This window comes from Seriola lalandi, unplaced genomic scaffold, assembly GCF_002814215.2.
Source record: "Seriola lalandi dorsalis isolate HSWRI2012SDOR001 ecotype SW California unplaced genomic scaffold, Sedor1 jcf7180002054572, whole genome shotgun sequence".
Taxonomy (NCBI): Eukaryota; Metazoa; Chordata; class Actinopteri; order Carangiformes; family Carangidae; genus Seriola; species Seriola lalandi.
In genome coordinates this window covers 1,047,750-1,068,755 of record NW_019525125.1, presented here as the reverse complement: position 1 = coordinate 1,068,755, position 21,006 = coordinate 1,047,750, and the positions used below count along the sequence as shown (strand labels likewise).

The following is a 21,006-nucleotide window of genomic DNA, read 5'->3' as shown; positions in this document are numbered from 1 at the left end:
CCCTACCCCCACCCCAGCTCCTCTGATGTGGCCACCAACTGGACATCCATCAGTCCTCCAAATCCCTCTGCCGTTCTCGCCCTCTTCTCCCACCTCGCACGCCAAACCTCTCTCCCACATCCGCCATGATGTCACTACCAGGCCCATCCATCACCTTAACCTGTTCTCCATTTAAATATGTAAACACTGAAATCTTTGTCATTGAAATGATTCCTGCTTGACCTACATATCGTACCAAATGCCCAGATGTAAACACAGTTGTGTGTGTGTGTGTGTGTGTGTGTGTGTGTGTGTGTGTGTGTGTGTGTGTGTGTGCAGAAGAAAAGAGTGTGGTATTTGTTGTTGCTTCAGCCATATGATACTTATTTGACACCCCCCCACCCACCGACCCAACCAAGAGAGGTCAGAGGTCAGGGTCAGCTACAGAGCAGCATCCCAGAGAGTGTGAGGAATCAGGGATTTGCTCAAGGACACTTCAGTGGGGTGTGTGTCATCCATGCACCTGAACTCAGATTGTTAGACTGAAAGGATACTTAACCCACGACCGACAAGCTACCATCAAAAAAAAAAAAAAGCACAAGCGATTTCTTCACATCATTCATCACGTTCGACACTAGTGTCGTAGAATTGTCAAAAACCTTCTTACAAATGTGAGAAAGTGTTAATCCAGGAGATTCCAGCTTCCACAGAGACTTTTCAGTTTGGGTTCCTGCAGGTAAACGTGTTGTAGTTGTTTGCCAGATGGTGTTTGGCAACAACAATGTAAATGTCCCTTCAACCCTGTGGATGCAAATTGCATTGAAATACATTTTTCATGAAAAGTCACAGGACTAGAAATAAGGAGAGCGAGAGACGAGCAAAAAAACTTCCTGTGATTCGAGAGATCAGCGAGTTCAGTACAAACTAAGCCTCTATATTTTTTTTTTTCAGTCAGAAGCGGAAAGTAGTTTATCACCATTTTAGGTATGATTACTGGGATGAGTGAGTTGGTGCCAACTGTTGGCATTGTGTGAAATTCACTGCTGTATGGAGAGGTGGAAGAGGTATTCAGATCTTTTATTTAAAGGAATAGTTTAATAGTTTAGAAAAGAAGATTGAAACTACTATTTTAATTATTGTGGATGATCGGAGTGTATGACGCTGAGGCCAGCAGCCAGTTAGCTTAGCTAAGCATGAAGACTGGAAACTGGGGAAAGCAGTTCACCTGTCCAAAGGTAACAAAACTAGCACCTCCGAATCTTGTTAACTAACATGATATATCTTCTTTCTTTAAGCCAATAAAAAACATAGAAGTATAATAATGACAATTCACAGTTTTGTAGGGGCTTATGTGTCAGACTTTTTATTAGACGTGCACAGTGCGGCCTGTTCCTCTCGTATTGATCTTGTCAGCAAACCCTCAACAAGTCAAATAGGAGTAATATGACAGAGTTAAAAATTGTGTATCCAGCGTTCAAAGTTCTTCCTAAGTGCAAAAGTTTTAGCTGCAAAATGTATTGAAAGTATCTGACGTCAGCACTCACTGTAGCTGATGTTGAGGTGAACTGCCGACTTATATAAACTATTGGGTTCTATATTAACACATAAAACATTTTTCTATCCAAAATCTGAATCTGTGAAGTAATTGATGACTACAGAAGTCAAATAAATGTAGCTGTAAGTTGACTTTATAAAGTGCAGGTACCTCAAAATCCTACATAAGCAAACTGTATCCAGTTACTTTCCATCACCAAGAAGAGTGTCAAATACAGACTACACCACAAAATAGACTGTACCGCCAATTTGACTAAATGGGCCATAATCTAAGTCCTCTCTCACCTCCATCATCAACATAACAAAGCCACTGCAAACAAGATCAGCGGCAGCGAACCACCCCTCGCCATCATCTATGCCTGCACAGAGCAGATCCTCCGCCAAAGCCAGCAGCGTCATGCAGCCTCCTGCGGCTTCCTTATGCGGAGAAAATTGGAGCCACTTATTTTAGGTCGTAGGTTCAAGCTAACCACAAGCTCAATCAAACTCAGTGACATTTTCGTTGGCTCAGAGAGCTGTAAATTTTGCTTACAGTTACAGTCACCTACAGTAGAGACATTTCACTCCATGGTTTTTATTGCTGTTTTACTTAAATCAACCTGGAACTTAAAAAATGGCATCATTACAAATAAATACTGCAAAATCATCAATTTATAGAATTTTAAAAAAAGTAAATTCATCCATGTCAAATAATTCCATATGATAATAATACAATTTAAACACAAGAGCTTTTTTTAAAAACATGATGTTACTCTATGTTTTGTGCTGGATAAACACATTTTCCAAGCAGAGGAAAAAATATTTTACACCTCGAAGCTTGAACCGCCACGAGGTCACGTCCACGTACTGTACAGCACACAGTGGAACACACATCATTAGCATTGTATTTCTAATGAATGAAGCGCTCCACATGGCCTTCACTTCCTTCAGCGCTGCCTCTCTCTTCTTTATGAGCAGACAGGAGCACAGCAGGCACAGAGGCAGCAGGCTTCCCCCCAGGTGCCCTGAGGCTCCAGACAGATAAGCACACACACACACACACACACACACACACACACACACACACACACACACACACACAGAGGTAACTGTTTATACTCAAACTTAGATTTTTATTCATCACCCCTGCTTCTCCTTAAATATACAAATACATGTCCACACTATAAGGCACAGAGAAGCACACTGTCTCACAAATGACTGTGCAACATCATGAGAGAGCAGACACACAAACTAACGTCCTGCTGGCTGGTAGGCAGCATCCGGTGTTTTGGAGTAACAGGAAGTGTGTGTGTGCACGTGTGTGTGTGTGTGTCTTTATAACAGGCTCTCTGAAGGAGTCAGGATAACAGTGAGGTGTTTCAGCGTTTGATCTTTTGCCAGCTGCAAGTGTTGCAATTTGCCAAAAAAAAGGAAACTCAAATGGAAAAAGTTGCTCAGTACAAAATTTTGTAAATGTTTTCATCATCTACTTCTCTTTTCCATAACCCTCTGATCATGAATAATAGCCTTTTTCCCCTTTGTCAGCAGAATAATAATAATAACAACATCCCCTTTTTGGCAGGAACTATGTGATGTAAGCTGAAACATGCTGATTGTGAACACATATGGTATGCATACACACATATAGACAGAGGAGTCAGCCACGGCAAGATCACCCCACTCCCACTGCTCATTATGTTTTCTGCTCTATCTCATCTCATCAACTTTTTTTTCCCCCTAACTCAGCTATTTCAGTTTTTTTTTTGTTGTTTTTTTTCTCAGTTCTGACATACACTGTGAGTCACTTTAAAACTCAAAGATGCAAACTTAAAACTCCTACAAGAGAAGTGCACAGGCCCGAGGATTTACGATGGGCTGCCAAGGGGAGGAAACCCTGTTAAAACAAGGGACTGTTTTACTGCCATTTGACACATAATCTCAAACAGTGGAGCGCAGGAGTCGGAGCTGCAGAGCTCTAGCGTCTGCGTCTGGAAAAGATAGAGATGGAGAGATGGTTTTTTTTGCTGCAGCATTCCAGGCAGGAATGGTTTATTTTTGTTGGAAACATAATTGTCTGTGGCTAGGATTTGGAAGTACATCTTACCCGCCAAACTGCCAGGAAGTGTACATGTGGGTGTTACCGCCCTCTTGTGGTGACCTAATGTATTTGCTTTTTCATAACACACAGGAGTTGGGTAAACTTGGAGGGGAGAGATGTTTTTTTTCTCTCCCTCTCTCTCTCTACCTCTCTCTCTCTCTCTCTCTTCCAGGGTGTTAACATAGTGCAAATGTGCTGTGCTGTCATAAGGTCTGATTTCATACACCAGTACACAATGGAATTAAACATCGCTTCTCATGCAACTCCAGCAAATTTGATAAATAAACAAAGAAAAGAAGAAGAAAGGAAGAAACAAAGTGAGAACGAAATGGGCTGGAGGCTTGCCATGTAGTTTGACTGTTGACTGGTCTGTATAACTACTGCAGGAAACAGATAATACAATGATGAAAACTTGACAAACTTAAGTCAGCAAAGGTGTCTTAAGAAACCTGCAGACAGAGTTCAGGCTTAAAGGAACAGTTTGACATTTTAGGGAAATATGCTTCTTCACTTTCTTGGTGAGAGTTAAATATGAAGATCATTACCATTCCTGCTATTCATTGGTGGTGAGTTGGTGGTGACCAAAAAAGAGATTGGGTTGCTCTACATTTCTGAATATGACGTTTTCTTGAAAGTCTCCTAAGATATACTTCATCCAGGAGAGACTAATAAGAGGAACAAAAGAGGATGAGGAATTTGAAGTAAAATGGAATTCATGGCTAACACAAGGAATAGACTTTGGTGCATCGACCGAGGCAGGAAGTGGATCGATTTGAGAGGGTCAGGTATCCATGGTTGAGGTGATGAAAGGATGGAGGAAATGACAGCTGAATGACAGCAGAGAGAGAGAGAGAAGTTTGAAGTTTGACAGCTTACAAGTGATTGGCTGAAGGCCACCGTGTCAGGTTGTGACTGGATGAAGATGAGAATGAGCTGGTGGAGCGTAGCGAGAGCGGGAAACAGTGCTTGTGACTTACAAGGCATCCGCGAGAAGATGTCAGGACTTGTTCCGCTTTCTCTAAGCTTCACACATGACATGAAGTGTTCACCCTGTGACATCATGTGGGATGTGGCCAGCCATTAACATTAACATGAGATTCAAAATACTTTGTTTGAAGTACAAAAGTTTTTCAATACACACACACACACACACACACACACACACACACACACACACACACACACACACACACACACACATACATGTATATATATATATATGTTTGTAAGTCAAATCAGGTCTAGCTGAGTTCTGGCTGTCAGCAGCTATGAGAGTGTGCTTGGCTCTCAGTGGCCATCAACCACCTGCAACTTTAGTGTATGGGAAAAAGTGATAAGAGCACAGATGTTCTATGGTTTCTGTGGACCCTCAATGACATCTGATGGAAGAAACTATAAACCATAAAGCCACGGGGGCCCTGCGTGGCTTTTGAAAAATTAAAAAACAGCCCAATAACAAAGACAACAGAAAAAGAATCAAGAGTATGTTGGGTAGTGCACTAAAAAGTGGTAAACTGCTGAGATTAACATGATTTTTAATAGGAGAACATAAAGAAACTGTAAGACAAATGGAACTCAGGTGGGTACTGCTCCCCTGTGGGATCATTTCATGGACTTGTCCACTTTGAGAAACTGTACAAGTGGATGAAAGAGTTAGATATTGTTGGTTATAACTTCGGCAAAAGCACTCAAAGATAATAATTTGTCATAAAATGTGGGCCTTCTTGGTGCTCACTCTGACGCTTGCCGTTAGAGCATCAGAAACTACCAACAACACAGCGGTTGAAGAAGAGCCTGTCATAGCCAGAGGTAAACTGCTGGTGAGTACACACTGAAATCCACACAACATGGGAAGCTTTACATTTTTATCTGGATTTCATGTCGTGCCTAATAAAATGTTCAAGATTTTGTGACACTGGTGGAGAAACTTTAAAAGTCTCAAATGTAATACTCTCACGACAAGAGGACAGGGAGGGTGGAAATCAGCGGGGAATTGGGTAAGATGGGTAAGATGAGGGCTTAGCCGTGTGCTGTCATGTCAGCGTGTACTCTGCAGAGATATGAAACCTATTCCTGGCACCTTTGATCACACATAGAACAAAGTGTGCACAATGCTATTTGTCATGCTGTTTTAACAACTGTCTGTTGTCATCCCTGCAGGCCCCCAGTGTGGTCGGATGAGGCATAAAGAAAATGCCCGAGCTCCATCATTTTCTCATGGAGCGATGGGGTCTGTAGTATCCTTGTTGGCTCTTTTTTCATTTTCCTCAGGCTTCTTGGTGAGACATGACCTTTCCCAAAAAAAAAAAAAAACAGCACTGATTTTCTCATGACCTCTTTCATAGACAAAATAATGTTCCCAGCAAATTGCCAAATCCAGTGCCAGCTCTGTGGGCTTTCCAAAACTCCGCTCTTTTTCCAAGTTCAAAATCAATGTTGAGTGAGTCTAAAAATAGCAAAACAGATGGACGCGCAGCCCTACCTGTTGTTTCCCCTTGATCCGTTCTTTCCCCGTGTATAGCCACAACTTGGAGTATGATTCATCGGAGGAGAAGAATCCCCGCCTGATATTCTATAACGAAAAGGACGAGGTTGTAAAGGTGAGATGTTGAGTTCTTTTACTCATCTGCCTCATGATGGGGGCTTATCTCGGGAGTGCCAGAATGTCAAGACAGATTCATGTTGGGAAGTTTTAAGACTGCTGCATCTGATATCAGATCCTCTGTCAGATAGCGAGTCACACAGACAGAGTGTGTTTGAAAGAGCGAGACAGAGTTACAACAAAAAGGGAGAGTAAGAAAGTGTATAAATTAGAGTTTCTGACAGCTGAGCAATTTTTTTTTTATATATATATACTGAAACAGGATAGTTGGTATGGATGTTGATATAAACTTGAACATTTTATGCCCTGAAATTACAACTGTTCAGTGTTTCCCACAGACTTTTATTTTTGTCAGTGTGGAAAGCGAGGCACAATAAAACTCTGGCGGTGAAACCAACACTAATGAATTTCTGTAGCCTCTTCTAAATGCACAAAAAGGCCACTGCTGTGACTGAAAAGTAAACTGTTCCCATACTTTACTTCTTCCTTAAGTTGAGTTTTTACCTTTTATTTTCCCTGCTAAAGTTTATGTGGGAGTTTTTTGTTTGTTTTGTCTCCTTCAAGGTCTAATGTTTGTTGTTTTTCATTTATTGTTTCATAATGTGGGCGCCTTTTGAGACTGCAATGTGAGTTTAAATGAAAAATTATTTCAGAGACTAAATTACTGAACAAAATAAATGAAAATAAATGTGCAGGAGGAACCTTTATATCAGCTGTGAATAAACACGTTTTAATAAAAATCCAATTTTGGGAGGACCAGATTAATGTGTCAGAATATACCTAATGTGAATCAGACCATATTATTTGTCTGCAAACATATACTTCTCTATTTTACTCAGCATTACAGCTTCTAAGCCTTTAACCATATGTGCAAATGCATGTGTGTCTGTGCTCCTGTGTGTGTGTGTGCGTGTGCGTGTGTGTGTGCGTGTGCGTGTGTGTGTGCGTGTGCATGTGTGTGTGTGTACGCCTGCCGACACGTCAGACTGTTCCCGTGAAGAAAATGAAGGCCGACGAGATCAGCAGCCTGTTAGACTCGCTGGGTTTCTACAAGAGGTCCCAGAAAGGGGAAGAGGTGCCAGAGGAGTTCCAGCATTTCCCCCTGCGCGCCCCCAGGGACGAGCTGTGACGACACCTTGTGGCCAAACTCTGCCGCTGCACCCTGGTCAGATTAATGACGTGTGGCGCTCCAAGGCCAAAAAAACAATAAGGCCAGGCACCATTCTGAGGACCTGCTGGCCGGGTGCCGTGTGCAGGGTGTTAGTCAGTGCTGTGTCATTCTGTCAATATGCTGAATTTAGATTTTAAAAAAAAATACCACAATAAATGAATCAATGGATCATACGTGTCTGCTTTACTTCACTATAGTCACCTGGAAGGGTTTGTCAAGTAGAACTATAGAGTGAAGAAAGAGCAGTGTATACTTGTAGAAAACAGTGTGTATGCTCACACTGAGAACAGAGATTTGAATGATCTTCATCTGTGTAGGAAGGTAATAATGCTCCTACGTAAAATTAGAAAAGATTTTCTTTAATGAAGATGCATTGTTGTGGTTCTCATTTTGGTCTATTTTCTATCTCTGTAGATCTTCAATAAGTGTTAAATTCTGTAATTAGATAAACAAATTTAATGAGCATCATTGAATGGCCACTAAGTGACAAACAAACCGCCATGCTGCTGTTTCAGCCCTATAATCCTCAGCCCGCCTCCTTTACTATAATCTGATTAGTGGTAGTGTCTGCCAACTTGCGTCTGTGTGTGTCCATTTGTATCTCTGCGTGCCTGCCACTGTGCATTTGTGTGATTTAAGACAACAGGGATTAAACAGTATAGGCGCCGAAACACTGGCATTTTTGGACTCGGTAATGGTCACCCAGCTCTACCCACAATGCCTGTGTTTTACTCACCTGTTCCCGAGAACCTGCACATGGGTCTGGCCTATATGGGAGGCTCTGTGTTCACCAACAACAGGACGGCAGACAGCGACTTCACCAGGGACCAGGATGACGCTTTTGGTTAGTTACTGCATACAGCTATAGTAGCTTACTTAGTACATTACGATATAGTGAAAACATACATGTGAGCTCTGAGGTAGATCACCACTGTAAACAGTATTGGATGAAATCCTGCTGTTGCAGAATCATCCGTTATTGATGTGTTTTCTATGGTGACTGGGCTGTTATAAACCAAGTCTGTCAGTGTCATATCCCATCATCATTTTTAATATGCTTCCTCTTTACATATTGAATATCTTTATCGAAAGATGTTCCTGCAAACACTAATGCATGTTTTGGCTTTTTTAAAGGCATGTTATTTATCTTTATACTGCTGCTTTAAAAAGTCACACAGCAAAGTTCTGAGGTCCTGATCTCATCAGTGGCTCACAAACGCTGTTTACTGGCACTGAACCTATGATCAACCTTTAGCTGGCAGCTGTGATTAAGTTACATTCGAGGTGAATTCCCTTTTAATGAGCTGTGCACATTATATTGTCGACCTTCTGTACACCTATTTTTTTGCTTTATGCTTTTATGATGAGCCAATTGTGAGGCAAACGTTCATGACATCAAATTCTTGCTGTGATGAATATCATTGTTTGTATACTGTTGTTATTTGTCTTGCAGTGGTCAACGAGCTAGTGTCTCACCTCCCCCTGCAGATGCTGCTGTACTTCAACATGTTTTACTTTCCTTGCTGGTGGTTCTCAGCTGTGTTCATGCTGGAAGTAAAGGTGGGTCGGGGGGTCGGGGAGTGACGCCAAGCTCAGAAAATAATTCATGACACAAACTTGAGATAAATTCTTGTTAAAAAGCAGTGTGGTTAAATCAGCTCCATGGGAAAAAAAGGCTTATTTTTTCACTGACTATTTCACAGATGAAACACAGGGTCATAACTGGTTCATTCATTAGAAGTTATATGAAAGTAAATCCACTTCAGTCAGTGTCTGTCAAATTGGAAAACCTATGACTTTGGTGCCATCTACTGGTAGCATCAGGAAAAGGTGCAACAAGAAACACTGAGAGTACTGAAGTACAAGCAACTGTCTCTTGGCTCATTTTTATGAAAAACAAAAACATACAATATGGGATATCATTAAAATTCTGCACATATGTGAAGATGTGTTTTTAAGTAGGCCTGCTTTTGGACACTAAATTTAAATAGGCATACAGACATTACAGCTGTGCTTCATTTGCAGTTCTATCATCTGCCGGGGTACTACCAGGCTCTCCTCATAACCGGGATGATCCTCCTCACGGTCATTGAAGGGGTCCGACTTTATCTGGGCTACATTGGCAACCTTAAAGAAAAGGTAGTTCAAACCGACCTCCTCTCTTTATGGTATCGTGTCCTGAATAACACAGTAACACAGTGGTGGAAGTAACTGCTTAAGTATTCTTCCTGCGTGTGTAAACAATCAGCTCTTGGCTACAACTGTCTATTGAGTTGATGTGTGTGTGCATGTGTGCATGTGTGTGTGCGTGTGGTTGTGTGGACACGCAGGTGTGTGTGTGTGTGTGTGTGTGTGTCTGTGCTTTCATGTGGATACAACTGAAGCATTTGATGCTTCACTGCTTTATCTTTGCATCGCCTCCATGTCTCGCCGTCCCTCCCTGTCACCAGGTGCCAGAGTTGGCAGCCTTCTGGCTCCTGTCTTTCATGTTCCAGCTGCCGGTGCTGCTGTTTTTCCTGACTGATGAAGGAATTATCATCCTTCCTCTGGAGAGAGCCGTCCACTCCCTGTACCTCTTCTTCCTCCTCGGCCAGATCCTGGCCTCCTTTCTGGCGCTCAGGACCATGACCCGAAAGCTCACCCTCCTATTCCATCTGCGCCAGTTTGGCAAGGTGGAGAGCATCCGCCATGCAGGGATGAGCCCTGTGTATGGGCTGACTTACCATCGAAGTGTGCTGCCCGTGTCACCCACCCAGGACATGTACCATTAAAGTAAAAACCCATCCTCAGTTCACCCTACTCTATCACATATTTTCAATTTGGGATGTGTAAAGTTTTCTAATTAACAACACTTTTGTTTCCCAGAATGCCTCTCCACAACTGGCAGACAATGTAAATTTTAATCAACTGGTTCATTGCCCAACATATGCCTGCGTCATTGGCCCAAGTCTGGCCCATATACTTCTACATCTGGGCAGAGTCCGGCTGTTATCCTTCAGTATTGACCGACAGCTGGAAGATTTCTGCCCAGATGTGGAAGTAGCATCTGACAATATGGGCCAGATTTGGGGCAATCGAACCGGGCGGACACTGGGACAGAAGAAAATAAGCCCAACTATGGACTGGATTTATTGCTGGGAAGTGTGTGCCAAATCTTCCTGTATGACTTCTCATCACTGGCAGAAAGTGACAGTTCTAGAAAGAAGACCTTACTATTTGATAATAAAAACACTGATGCCAAATCTTGACATTTGCTTTTGTTGTTTAAAAAAAAAACAAACAAAAAAACACCATTTTAGCCCCACTCTAAATGTCAAACTCTAATACCGTGTCAAACAAACTGTCATGGAGCGGCTTGACTTTACAGGGGAATAGAAGAAAATACACCATCAAAGCTCAGAAATACAAGGCAGCGCATTGCCTGTAGATGCTCTTTTATCAAACAGCGTGAGATGGTTTCATTTTTCTCTCTCTGTCTTTAATGATGATGGATGATGGAGGCTTGAGTGTTGGGAGAACAGAATTGTTTTTTGCAAAGGTAGATTCAATTTTTCGCCCATGAGACAAGATTAGTGTTTCAAAGGGTAGAAAGCAATCCGTTCTTTTATTTCTGGCAGGAACAATGTGAGACACACATTAAAATTTCCCAATTTATCTTTAAGTTATTCCTTCAGTGTATAATATTACCGTTACTGTTTGATGAGTGGGATGCAGGAATCGAATTTCTTAAGGTTTATAAAGTCCAGGAGTCTATACCTAACTGCAGTAGAACTGTGTTAAATATTTATGACCACACAGTGGCAGTCAGTGACCAATAGAGGGATGGTGAGGATTTGACGCTGCTGCAAAGTCCAATGAGAACAGATTATCATGCAGCACATGTCCTGATCACGAAACCCTCTGGCACAGGAATAAAGGCCTGTCCACACTTGAAAACAATGTATTATTTGATAATCTATGACTTCAGGTCGTGTCTACATGGAAATCGATTTCATGTTTTGTCCTCTACACATCTTTTTTCCCTCTGTTTGGGGATGAAATGATTTCACACTTGTTTCACCAGAAGCCTGCAGGCAGTATTGGGTGCTCTGTTATTCCTTTCTTGGTGAGAAATTATTTAGAGTGCGGTGCACTAAATTGTCAACAAGCTGGTAATGTGAGAGGCACAGTTTCCGTGATACAACATGCTTGTTCCGCTCTACTTTACATTCAGGAAACAACAAGCTGCAGTGGCTGCCACACTGTTCATGGAAAACAGAGAATGGAAAAAAAAACATTCAGAGTGGAGGATGTAATGTATGTTTACTACTTTATGTAGAACCTGGTGCTCAAAAGAAACCCAAAGAATGAATTCACATGTTGCTGCAAAGGGAAGAAACATGACTCTGTTTAGAAGAAGGGGAGGCTATTTGGACGAGACCAACCAAACTTTTACATTGAACTTACATCTGTTTGCTAATTATACCATTTAAACATGATTACATATTAGATATCATTCACAATATTTATTTGAATGTAAAAATTCTGATGTTACAGCCGACCCCAACCCTGGTGACCGTTGCAACATGAATCAGGGATTATGGGCTTATGGTCAAGGTGTTCCACTCCGCGCTCCCCCCAAAGGCCTGCAGCACTCCCATTGTGTTGTTTAAATATGCAGTGCTGTTTTTTCTGTTGCATTTGTTTTGGGGTTTGTATGTTTTTGTTGTTGCATCGTTTCTGTGTGTGCAGTGCGTTTGCTGTTAATGTCAGCGGCACGTTTTTTTCATTTGCAGCACGTTCCCGTTGCTGTATTTGTTTTGTATTTTCACACGTGTTCTTGAATCTGCATCGTTTATGAATTTGCAGCTTGTTTCTCCTATTGGAAGTGTTTTGGGGCTTTTTTTTTGGCAGCGTGTTTGCCCTCATCAGCCACCGTACTTTTGTGTTAAAATGAGCAATTATTGTTACATCTGTTGTGCTATAGGACAAAATGAGCTGCATATGCTAGCTATTTTGAACTACAAATGCTGTCGTGTGGGCTGTTTTGATGTGGCTGCTTAGCTTGGGGACAGTTACAATAACTTGTTGCAACCATTCCGAACAGATCATCATATGCTTACCTTGACACATGCTGACTATGTTATTTAAAAGTCACCAAGACAATGATTCAAACCAAGTAAGTTTTAATTCAATCATTCAAAAGGTCGACACAGTTTGACGAATGCAGCAGCAGATGGTGAATGTGTCTTCTGTCTTCCTGGTGGGGGGAGGGGCTAACTGAGAATATGCAGTATGAGTGTCACATGTTTCTGATTGTAGAAATAAGACTTGTTGCAACTGTTCCCAGTCTCCCCTGTCTGTTGTTTGTCCTTAACATCTGAAGTCTGGCAACAAGATTCCCTTCACTAAATATGGAAAGTGACACCAAACACAGGTCTTACATGCCAGGGCCTCAGTCGAAAATGTCTTGGATTTTACATCTTTGTGTAGTGGAAGAAACTTGCCACCAGTACTGACGATGAGGCGGCTTGGTTTGGTTCCTCTAGCACAATGATGAAATAAGAGAAACAGGAGAAGAAGAGCTGTTTATTTTTTTGATTTCAGACACTGTATTTGGTTTGTCAGCCACAGCCGCAGCAACCTATTGTGCCATATTAAAATATGGAAGTTTAATTAGTCTGTATTGTCCCAGGAGGAAATGTATTTCCACAGCCTGCACATGCTTGAACCTTCTATGGAAAACATGCAGATACACACCACACACACAATTAATACATGGTCAGATTTAGACATAAATTACATATATTTACACATGTATTTGCATATTCATATAGACACATGTTCAACTGAGAATTTTTGTCTACAGCAGAAGTAACAAAGCTCCTGCCACAACAAGCCCTCTGTTTGCTTTCTAACCTTGAGACAAGCAGAAGTAAGGTGAGGAGCAGATTTAAAATATATATAAATATACATTTGAGAGTTGTTATATATTAATTTGGCATGAAATAAGACCATATACAACTGTGTTTCTCCAGTTTTCTTCCTTAGTTAATCGTTTAACTCGATCTTGTTCACCTGCCTCCCCGGCTGCACCGTGTCACTCGTTAGCTCCTCACAGGTTTTATATAGGGGGCAATTTTCACTTGCTGCTTTTCAGATTGTTTTTGTTGTATGTCTGTACCTGTGATGCCTGATTATTGCTGTTTCTTGAGACCACCAGTTCCCTGTGTTATCAGCTCAGACTGTGCATCATGTGCAGAAACACTAGCACTAATAATCAACATCATAAAATAAATACAAATCACACTTGACTTGGTTTGAATGAGGTTTTGCTTCTTCAGCATTCAGAAAAAAAAGTTTAAACGTCTCTCTGACCCTCTGAGTTGATCCTGGTGCTTATGCTGCTTTTTGAGTCTGAGCAGACTCTATAAATCACCTGTATTGCTTTACTCAGGAACAGAAAAAAAAAACCCACTGTTTTGTCTTTTCAGTGCAAACAGAGGTAAAGCTGTCTCATAATAGCAGATGTGGAGACAAGTGAAGTGCCTCTGTGGAAAAGTCACTTTCAACATGTTTGTCCTCTCCAGCAAAGCCGAAGAGAGAACAAACACATGCAGAGAGTAAACAGGAAAAGGAGGCAAGTCTGAGAAACACCAACTCTACTAAAAGCTGCAGGCATCAGGTAGAGCTGTGATGCCCTCCACCACGTTCTCATTTGTTGACAGTAATTACACCAATGAATCACAATTAATCTTATTGTCATGTATGGATTTGTTAAAAATGCTTATTATTTTGCCCCCCCCTCCAGACTAATTCTTTACAGTCAACAGAAATCTAATGATCATATATCATGAGAGATGCCAGTCCTGGTGTCCTCTTTCTCAAACTGCCGAGTCTATGACGTGTTCTAGCATTGTTTGCACGCTCCCCACTCTCCAGAGGGTACTGTATCTTCACCGGGATGCTGTGACCCATTCAGCTACTCCTGTATCCAGTTTTAATAAATCTGAACTCTATTAGGTTCTGAAGAGGAAGAAGATTAACCAGCTGGTGGTGAAATAAGGAATAGAAATTCCCCCCGGAGACACAGTGGTTACATCTGAAGCAGCTCCTCGCACCTTTCGCCTTATCAAATTGCCTCTCTGTAGTGGAGTGTGGTGAATAATACCCTCGGATAATCTGGGGACATAATGTTGTATATCTCACTAAACATATTGTTTCCCTCATGCTTTTTTAGCATCCTTTTTAGAAAATGTACTCCTGAAACTTCTCAAGTTTTCTGCTTCACGTCTTTTTTTTTTTTTTTTTTTTTTTTTTTTTTTTTTTCTTTTTTTTTTTTTTCCACAATACGGCAGCATAGCATTGTCAGCTGGGCTTCGGTGAGTCTGCCATCACCTTTTAATTATGATTGGGTGCAGCTCAGAGGTAGCTCACAAAATGGGACTGACGAGGCTGTGCTAAGCACTGGCAGGAAGCAATAGCCAACACATCACAGCAACATCCTCTTCCCTTATTTCAGTAATCCCTCGGGGTGTAGAGCTCACCAGACCTGCCAGACGCCTGGAAATCTTCCCATCCTCTTAATCCCAGGTGGAAACATAATGGGCCTTAACTATCAGAAAATATTGTCGTGCAGCTATATTTATTAAGTGTGATGACAAGTTGTTGAAGCACACCATAATTATGAAATTAAGCTGTTTTTTTAGGAAAAGATTGAAGATTTTATGTCTTCGGTAGGAACCAGTGGGCTTGTGGGAGAGCCCATGCAGGGTTGGGATGTATCGCTACGCAGCCTAACACATGGTTGATGGTTTTGGTCTTTTTCACGGGATTTGTTCATAATGAGTATCCTTCAACTCTTTTGCTTATAGTGCCTATAAAAACCATAAGCAAAGGCTCAAACTACTGGACCACAATTCACCACAAATGCCATTTCCCTCCATTGTATTGGGGGGAAGTAAATTCTCACATGTATTTCAGAACCTCTGGAAAGAAACCAAAACCCAGAAAATCTGATTAATTTTTTTCTTCAGTCTGTAGTTTCTGTGTTTTTTTCTATTTTTCAATAGTGCAAAAAAGAGAAAGTAAATAAGCAAAACCACTAAGTGAGAAAATGTTCTTGCAATTTGGGTGAACCAATACCAGCAACTATCTGGATCTACAAAGCTAGTAAATACACTCATTAAACCAGTGACACATCCACAACTGACCCACCCCTGCAGCCCCCTGCTATTCCTCCATAACCTGTTTCCATTAGCAACTGAGAGGAAAAAATACTAAGAATATACTGAGAATCAGTTGTGCAGGCCTGCAGGGAGTGTCAAGCTGTGAGACTACCGTTAAATCCTCTGGGACATTGTTCAATCTTTCCCACTCATTTCCACTGATAGAATAGGACCTGGCATCTGCAAAAGAAATGGCAGTAGTTGATGGGAACATATGTATGAGTCCATTATCTGATGCCATTCCTATGACCCAACTGGTTCCCCACTCAAATCAGAATGAACGGTGCCTTTTGGGGGTATAGAATGCATATTGCCTAATTACTGACTCTAAATGATATTGGGCCATGAAATTCAAATCTCATTCATAAGCCACTTATATTGTCTCCACTTTTACAGCCAGCAGGATCCGCTGGAAATGTGACATCATACTGGCAGGCAGGGATATTGAAACACACGCTGAAATTGGTAGCTGGATATTTTCAATTTGGGTCTGATTACCTGGGTGAGAGCGAGATGCAGGGCAATTCACTTCACCCGGTGGTTTGAATGGCCACTCACCATAACGTACAGATGAATATTTTATCAGCAGCAACATATTAAATCTGCAGTGCTGGATAACACAGGAGAATGTACTGCCTTTACAGCAAACTGCATAAAGGCTGTTTATATTTAGTTTATATGGGGCTTTATTTTACTATAATTTGAGAGGGCTTTGAATACAGCCATTTGCATGTTACTCGAATTTTCTCTTTACACGAGAGGGAGGTTTTTTTCACTCTGGGAGCTGGAATTCTAAAATATTTTTAACGGCTCAGACTGGGCCTGCCGCCCTTTTGCTGCTGTAGATGCCAAAAAAAAAAAAAAGAAAAGATTTTCATGATGTGTTATTAAAAGATAAGGATTTTGACTGGAGGGTGGTGAATATAGTGTATCTGTATGTGGTGTTGTGCTTAACAGATGTTCCATATACGGTACCTCTGAAATCTCATGGTCAATGCTCAGTGAAGCCAGGTAACCTGAGGATCTACATTGTATCAATACTGTTTTCCTGGATACCTATTCAAAATCAACACAGGACAAAAAAAAAAATTTTGAAGACCTCACCTATTGACTGTGTGTGCGGAAAAGAAAATGTCAGCCATACGAAACATCTCATAATCATAAGTCTGCACAGTCTGTCAGGCATTCGTACTGGCATCTCAGATTTCAATTTACATTTGAAATCCTGCACATTACTTTGTTCATTCATCAGATTCTAGATATGGTACAATACTGGAGGCTGTTCTTGAATGCAGAATTTCTGACTGGAGGGGTTTCGCTTTTAAGCTTTAGCTCAGTTCTGTTATTTGAGGATGTGATACACAGTGTCAACAAGTTATTTGAATTCTGTTTACAATGGTGTCGGACTAGCTTGTTTTTTGTTTGGTTTTTTTTTATCAAAAGTTTATCAATCTTAATGTGGTCATTCAAATTCCTGTTTGTCGTGAGACATGCAGCTCTGGTCAGTCATTAACTGGGTTTTAAAGCTGTTTTTCTTACTCTGCAGTCTCTGGAAACCAGGCTCTACACATTCCAAGGACTCTCTACAGAGTATTGCTATTGAGTGGATTATCTTTGCAAAATAAGGTGAATTGAAATTGATCCACACGCATTAGTGAGTTAGGAAACCACCATAGTACAAATTTTATATGTATATTCTTTAAAAATTTGATGCACTTAGAGGTATGCACAGGCTTTCCAGAGTTTCCATGAAACAGAAACATTTTTAGGCAAAAGAGAAAATCATTTCACTCTGCTCGGAGAAATCTAGCCAGAACTGTTTGCCAGCAAACATAGCCCATCCATCCATAAAGCAATAGAAGTTGTAAATCCCCTTCCATTACAGATAAAATTTAACTACACCATAAAAGCCATCCATCTGCCTGTCAAATCCCTTGTCCTTGGTGAATTCTACAAGTAGCAGTTAATACTGTGACACTTAATGTGTAGGAAAGAAGGACTGGTATCTGAAACCACAGTCCACCAGAGTCTTCTGCTGTGGGCAATTTACTCACATTGCATTATTGCAGTATTGCAACTCCATTTGTTGCTACTTTAACCAAAACCATTGATTTTTAATTTTGTAGACATGTCAATAATTCAAAGTTTGTGCGACAGTAATCACTCTAACCCACAGTGAGTACAGTTCAGCCTATAAATGAACAGACGACAAAAACACTGTACACACAGGTGTGAATTACAGCCATTTATCTTATCACAGGGTCTGTCGGTGAGTGCACGGGTGAGGGTTAACCACCTCTCCAAAGGACACTTCAGCTTGACACCTATTGGATCTACAGTAACCTTGGCTATTGCAGGGACTGATCACATCAACGTTATTTCTTAGGATAATTCCTGCTTCAGACAGGACCCAGCAGAGAGACTGAGGCATGCTTGTAAGAGGTTTAGCTATGTGTGTTTTTTGTTTTTTTTCATGTCACTTCTTCTGTTTCTGTATGTCAGGAGGTTTTGAGCTGCATATGCAAAATGCACAGAATATTGACTAATTTACAAGGAGTGCATGTGCATTAAAGCACTACTATGGTGGCTAATGGTTAGCCAATGTTAGCAAACTTGAGATGGATATTGCAAGTTATTTTAATGATTTTAGACTGTTGCCTACCTTTAACATGTCACAGAAACATTTCATGACCAGCAATGTGAGACTGACTGACTGATGCTGTAGCTGAGCTAGCAATATGGCTAGCGAGTTAATAGCTAGCATGTTTACTGCTGTGTGACAACTAGTAGCTAAAATGTTATAATGGACAAATTTTAGTAGGAATTGATTATTGAAAGAAAAAATTTATAAGCATTTTATTTTCTCATCATTTTTACATTTGATTTTTTTTTTTTATGTAGCTTATTGATTTAAAGTGATATCACAGTGAAAAATCAAACTAGCATAGTAGGTTGATTTATTTTAAAAATGCTTTACCAAGTTTTTCCTTTCACTGTAGAAATATTCGAGGACAATTTTTATGCACTTCTTTACTCTTTACCTATACAGTAAAAGTACAAATGCCAGCAAGCCTACCTGAAAGTGGCCTCGTGAGGCCTGCAGTGGTTTCAATCGGTCATGTGACCCTTGGCTTGAAGGTCGTAGTCAGTCTGTGGAGTCTCTGCCATTTCTCATGCTTTCCTAATGCTACCTTTTTTTTTTTTCTTTTTTTTTCTTTTAAAAATGACTCAAGAGAATCTTTTGAATCGAAGGGGAAATGTATAATTCATAGTATGTATATTGTATGTATAATGTATATTCATAGTGCCTGATGTTTCACAAAAGACACATAGTATCACTTTAAAGTTTGATGCGGTTGGAAACACGGAAGATGTCCCAGTGTTTTGTGTTGACATTAATAGATTCTAACAAGTGGGATGAACAAACAAATTTTGGGGGGTGGACACAGAGAAATACATTTCTACATCATTGTTTCTGCCTTCTCTCATCTCTGATCATGTTGGAAGTTGTTAATTTTGCACGTTTAATGATGGAAGCAGCAAAAGAAGGTCAAGTATGTAAATATGTCCAAGATACACTGGTACAATATCATACATACAAGTCAGTATTTGTAGCATTTGCAGCTTATTCTATGATTTGGACAACTTTGTTTAAGAAGTCAAAAATATTTTTTTATGTTTTTAATATCATTGTGAACCTAAGGTCTCAAACTTCATTTTCATATGTATATTCTGTCTGAAGTTTGAAATCTTCAGTTAAATCTCCTGCTATTTGTGGCTTTTGATTAATGCATTCTTTGTTCTCAAAAGAAATTTTGAAGATATGACTATGAATATAAATATGAAGGCACATTGGGACTTTGGGACAGCAGAGCAGCAAAAGTTCCACATCCAAACAGGGATGAAGCGGCCGTTTGCCTGCCAGCCGTTTGATTCAGGCAGGACTCTGATATCTGTTTGAGGTGTGTTGTGACAAAAGTATTTAAGCCTTCGATCTCAGATTCCAGGAGGATAAGAGCAGTGTGCTAATTGATCGGTGGGATGTAAGCATGTGGTGTGTGTGTGTGTGTGTGTGTGTGTGTGTGTGTGTGTGTGTGTGTGTGTGTGTGTGTGTGTGTGTGCACAAATGAGAAAATGCTAATTAATTTTGAATTATAATTTATTCAGGAAAAATATAACTCCTTACCCCAAACTCCCTTAAAAGAACTCTCATGTGAACTCTATTTTCTGCATGTTCTGGCAGGTTTGTTTTTTTTTGTTGGAGGCAGCGACAGCAGAAGTGGAAGCCACTGAGCTTCTGAGAATTCTCAGCAGGCGCTTATGGGAAAACATGTTTTAACTGTGATAGTTAGTCGGATGATCGAGCTGCCTCCGAGCCGACAAACAGTTGAGGGAAAACATGGTGGAGAGTGATGCCAGGCTTTTCAAAAAGGGGGGGGGGGGGGCACTTGTTACTCCTCTCCAGCCCAATCTTTATTTTGAAGCCCAGCACATCAAAGAGGTAAAATGCAGAAAATATTTGACAATCAAGATACAGAGATTAAAATTTATGATCAGGAGAGTGCACAACTTCCATCTCAGAGCTGCATTTATAATCACGTTTTTCATGAAATATTCATTCAGGGTGTATAGTTTCCAAAGTAATGGTTTGTTTATATTTTTTTTTACTCAGTCTGAAATCAAGCCACATGTATTCTGACCGCAAAAATGTCAAGGAAAAAAGACTGATGTATTGATATTCACTGGCTATTAACCTCCTTTTTAAAGCCTCCAGTTAATGCACCCTAACCATCTCATGCATATTCTTAATGCTCTGCTTAGTGTTTTTTACCCAGGGGCTACTGGTAGACTCCTGGGGAGAGAACGGCTTCAATTCAATTAAAACTGGAAGTTCGGTGACTCCTGATCCAATCAAGCTCTTGGCTCCACTCCATGACCATGACGTGAATAATAATGTCGCTGAAGACAATCGCAGAGACAGACGGAAAGGACCGTGATTGAAATTTTTTAGCACTGAAATAAATGAAACTGTTACCAAGCATATGTCTGTAAGTCAGTGCAGCACGATGGCTAAAATGTACGGAGACTCCAGTGATGTTTCGGTTTGAATGTTACAAGGAAAGGTTGGGGAGAAAAAAAACTTTTCCCCAATGTTACACTGTGCGCTGTGCTGCTCTGTCAGGCTGATGGAGAAAAGAAACGCAACATTAACTGATGGCAAAAAGAAAAATGGCAGGGGTGATAATTGCTGATCAGCACAGTGTCAGTGTGATCCATCAATACCTTGTGTGACTGCGTGTTAGGTTGTTCAGGACTGGGGTTGCTATTAGGGTTCCAGTTAGGCCTAGTATGAAGGTTAGCCATAGGACTACTCCACCGATTTATTGCACCCACTATAACTCTGTTGGAGTTCGAA

General features: G+C 40.7%; 2 protein-coding genes across 3 annotated transcripts; both read left to right on the top strand.

The window, feature by feature from the left end:
• The first annotated feature begins 5,268 nt into the window (after window positions 1-5,268).
• selenoe (selenoprotein e) lies at window positions 5,269-7,552 on the top strand. The gene is made up of 4 exons (XM_023417097.2): window positions 5,269-5,430; window positions 5,771-5,847; window positions 6,132-6,210; window positions 7,198-7,552. The coding sequence occupies exons 1-4, from the start codon at window positions 5,323-5,325 to the stop codon at window positions 7,339-7,341; spliced, it is 408 nt and encodes a 135-aa protein (XP_023272865.1). The 5' UTR covers window positions 5,269-5,322; the 3' UTR covers window positions 7,342-7,552.
• A 115-nt stretch (window positions 7,553-7,667) lies between these two features.
• On the top strand, window positions 7,668-10,681 carry LOC111663106 (transmembrane protein 17A). Of its 2 annotated transcripts, XM_023417174.2 has the most exons (5): window positions 7,668-8,227; window positions 8,837-8,943; window positions 9,409-9,522; window positions 9,834-10,155; window positions 10,249-10,681. In XM_023417174.2, exons 1-4 carry the CDS (start codon window positions 8,101-8,103, stop codon window positions 10,152-10,154), a joined length of 669 nt encoding a protein of 222 aa, XP_023272942.1. In that variant the 5' UTR covers window positions 7,668-8,100; the 3' UTR covers window position 10,155; window positions 10,249-10,681. The 2 variants fall into 2 exon arrangements, with proteins under 2 accessions (XP_023272942.1, XP_023272941.1); XM_023417173.2 differs by having other exon boundaries at window positions 9,834-10,681.
• Window positions 10,682-21,006: the final 10,325 nt, after the last annotated feature.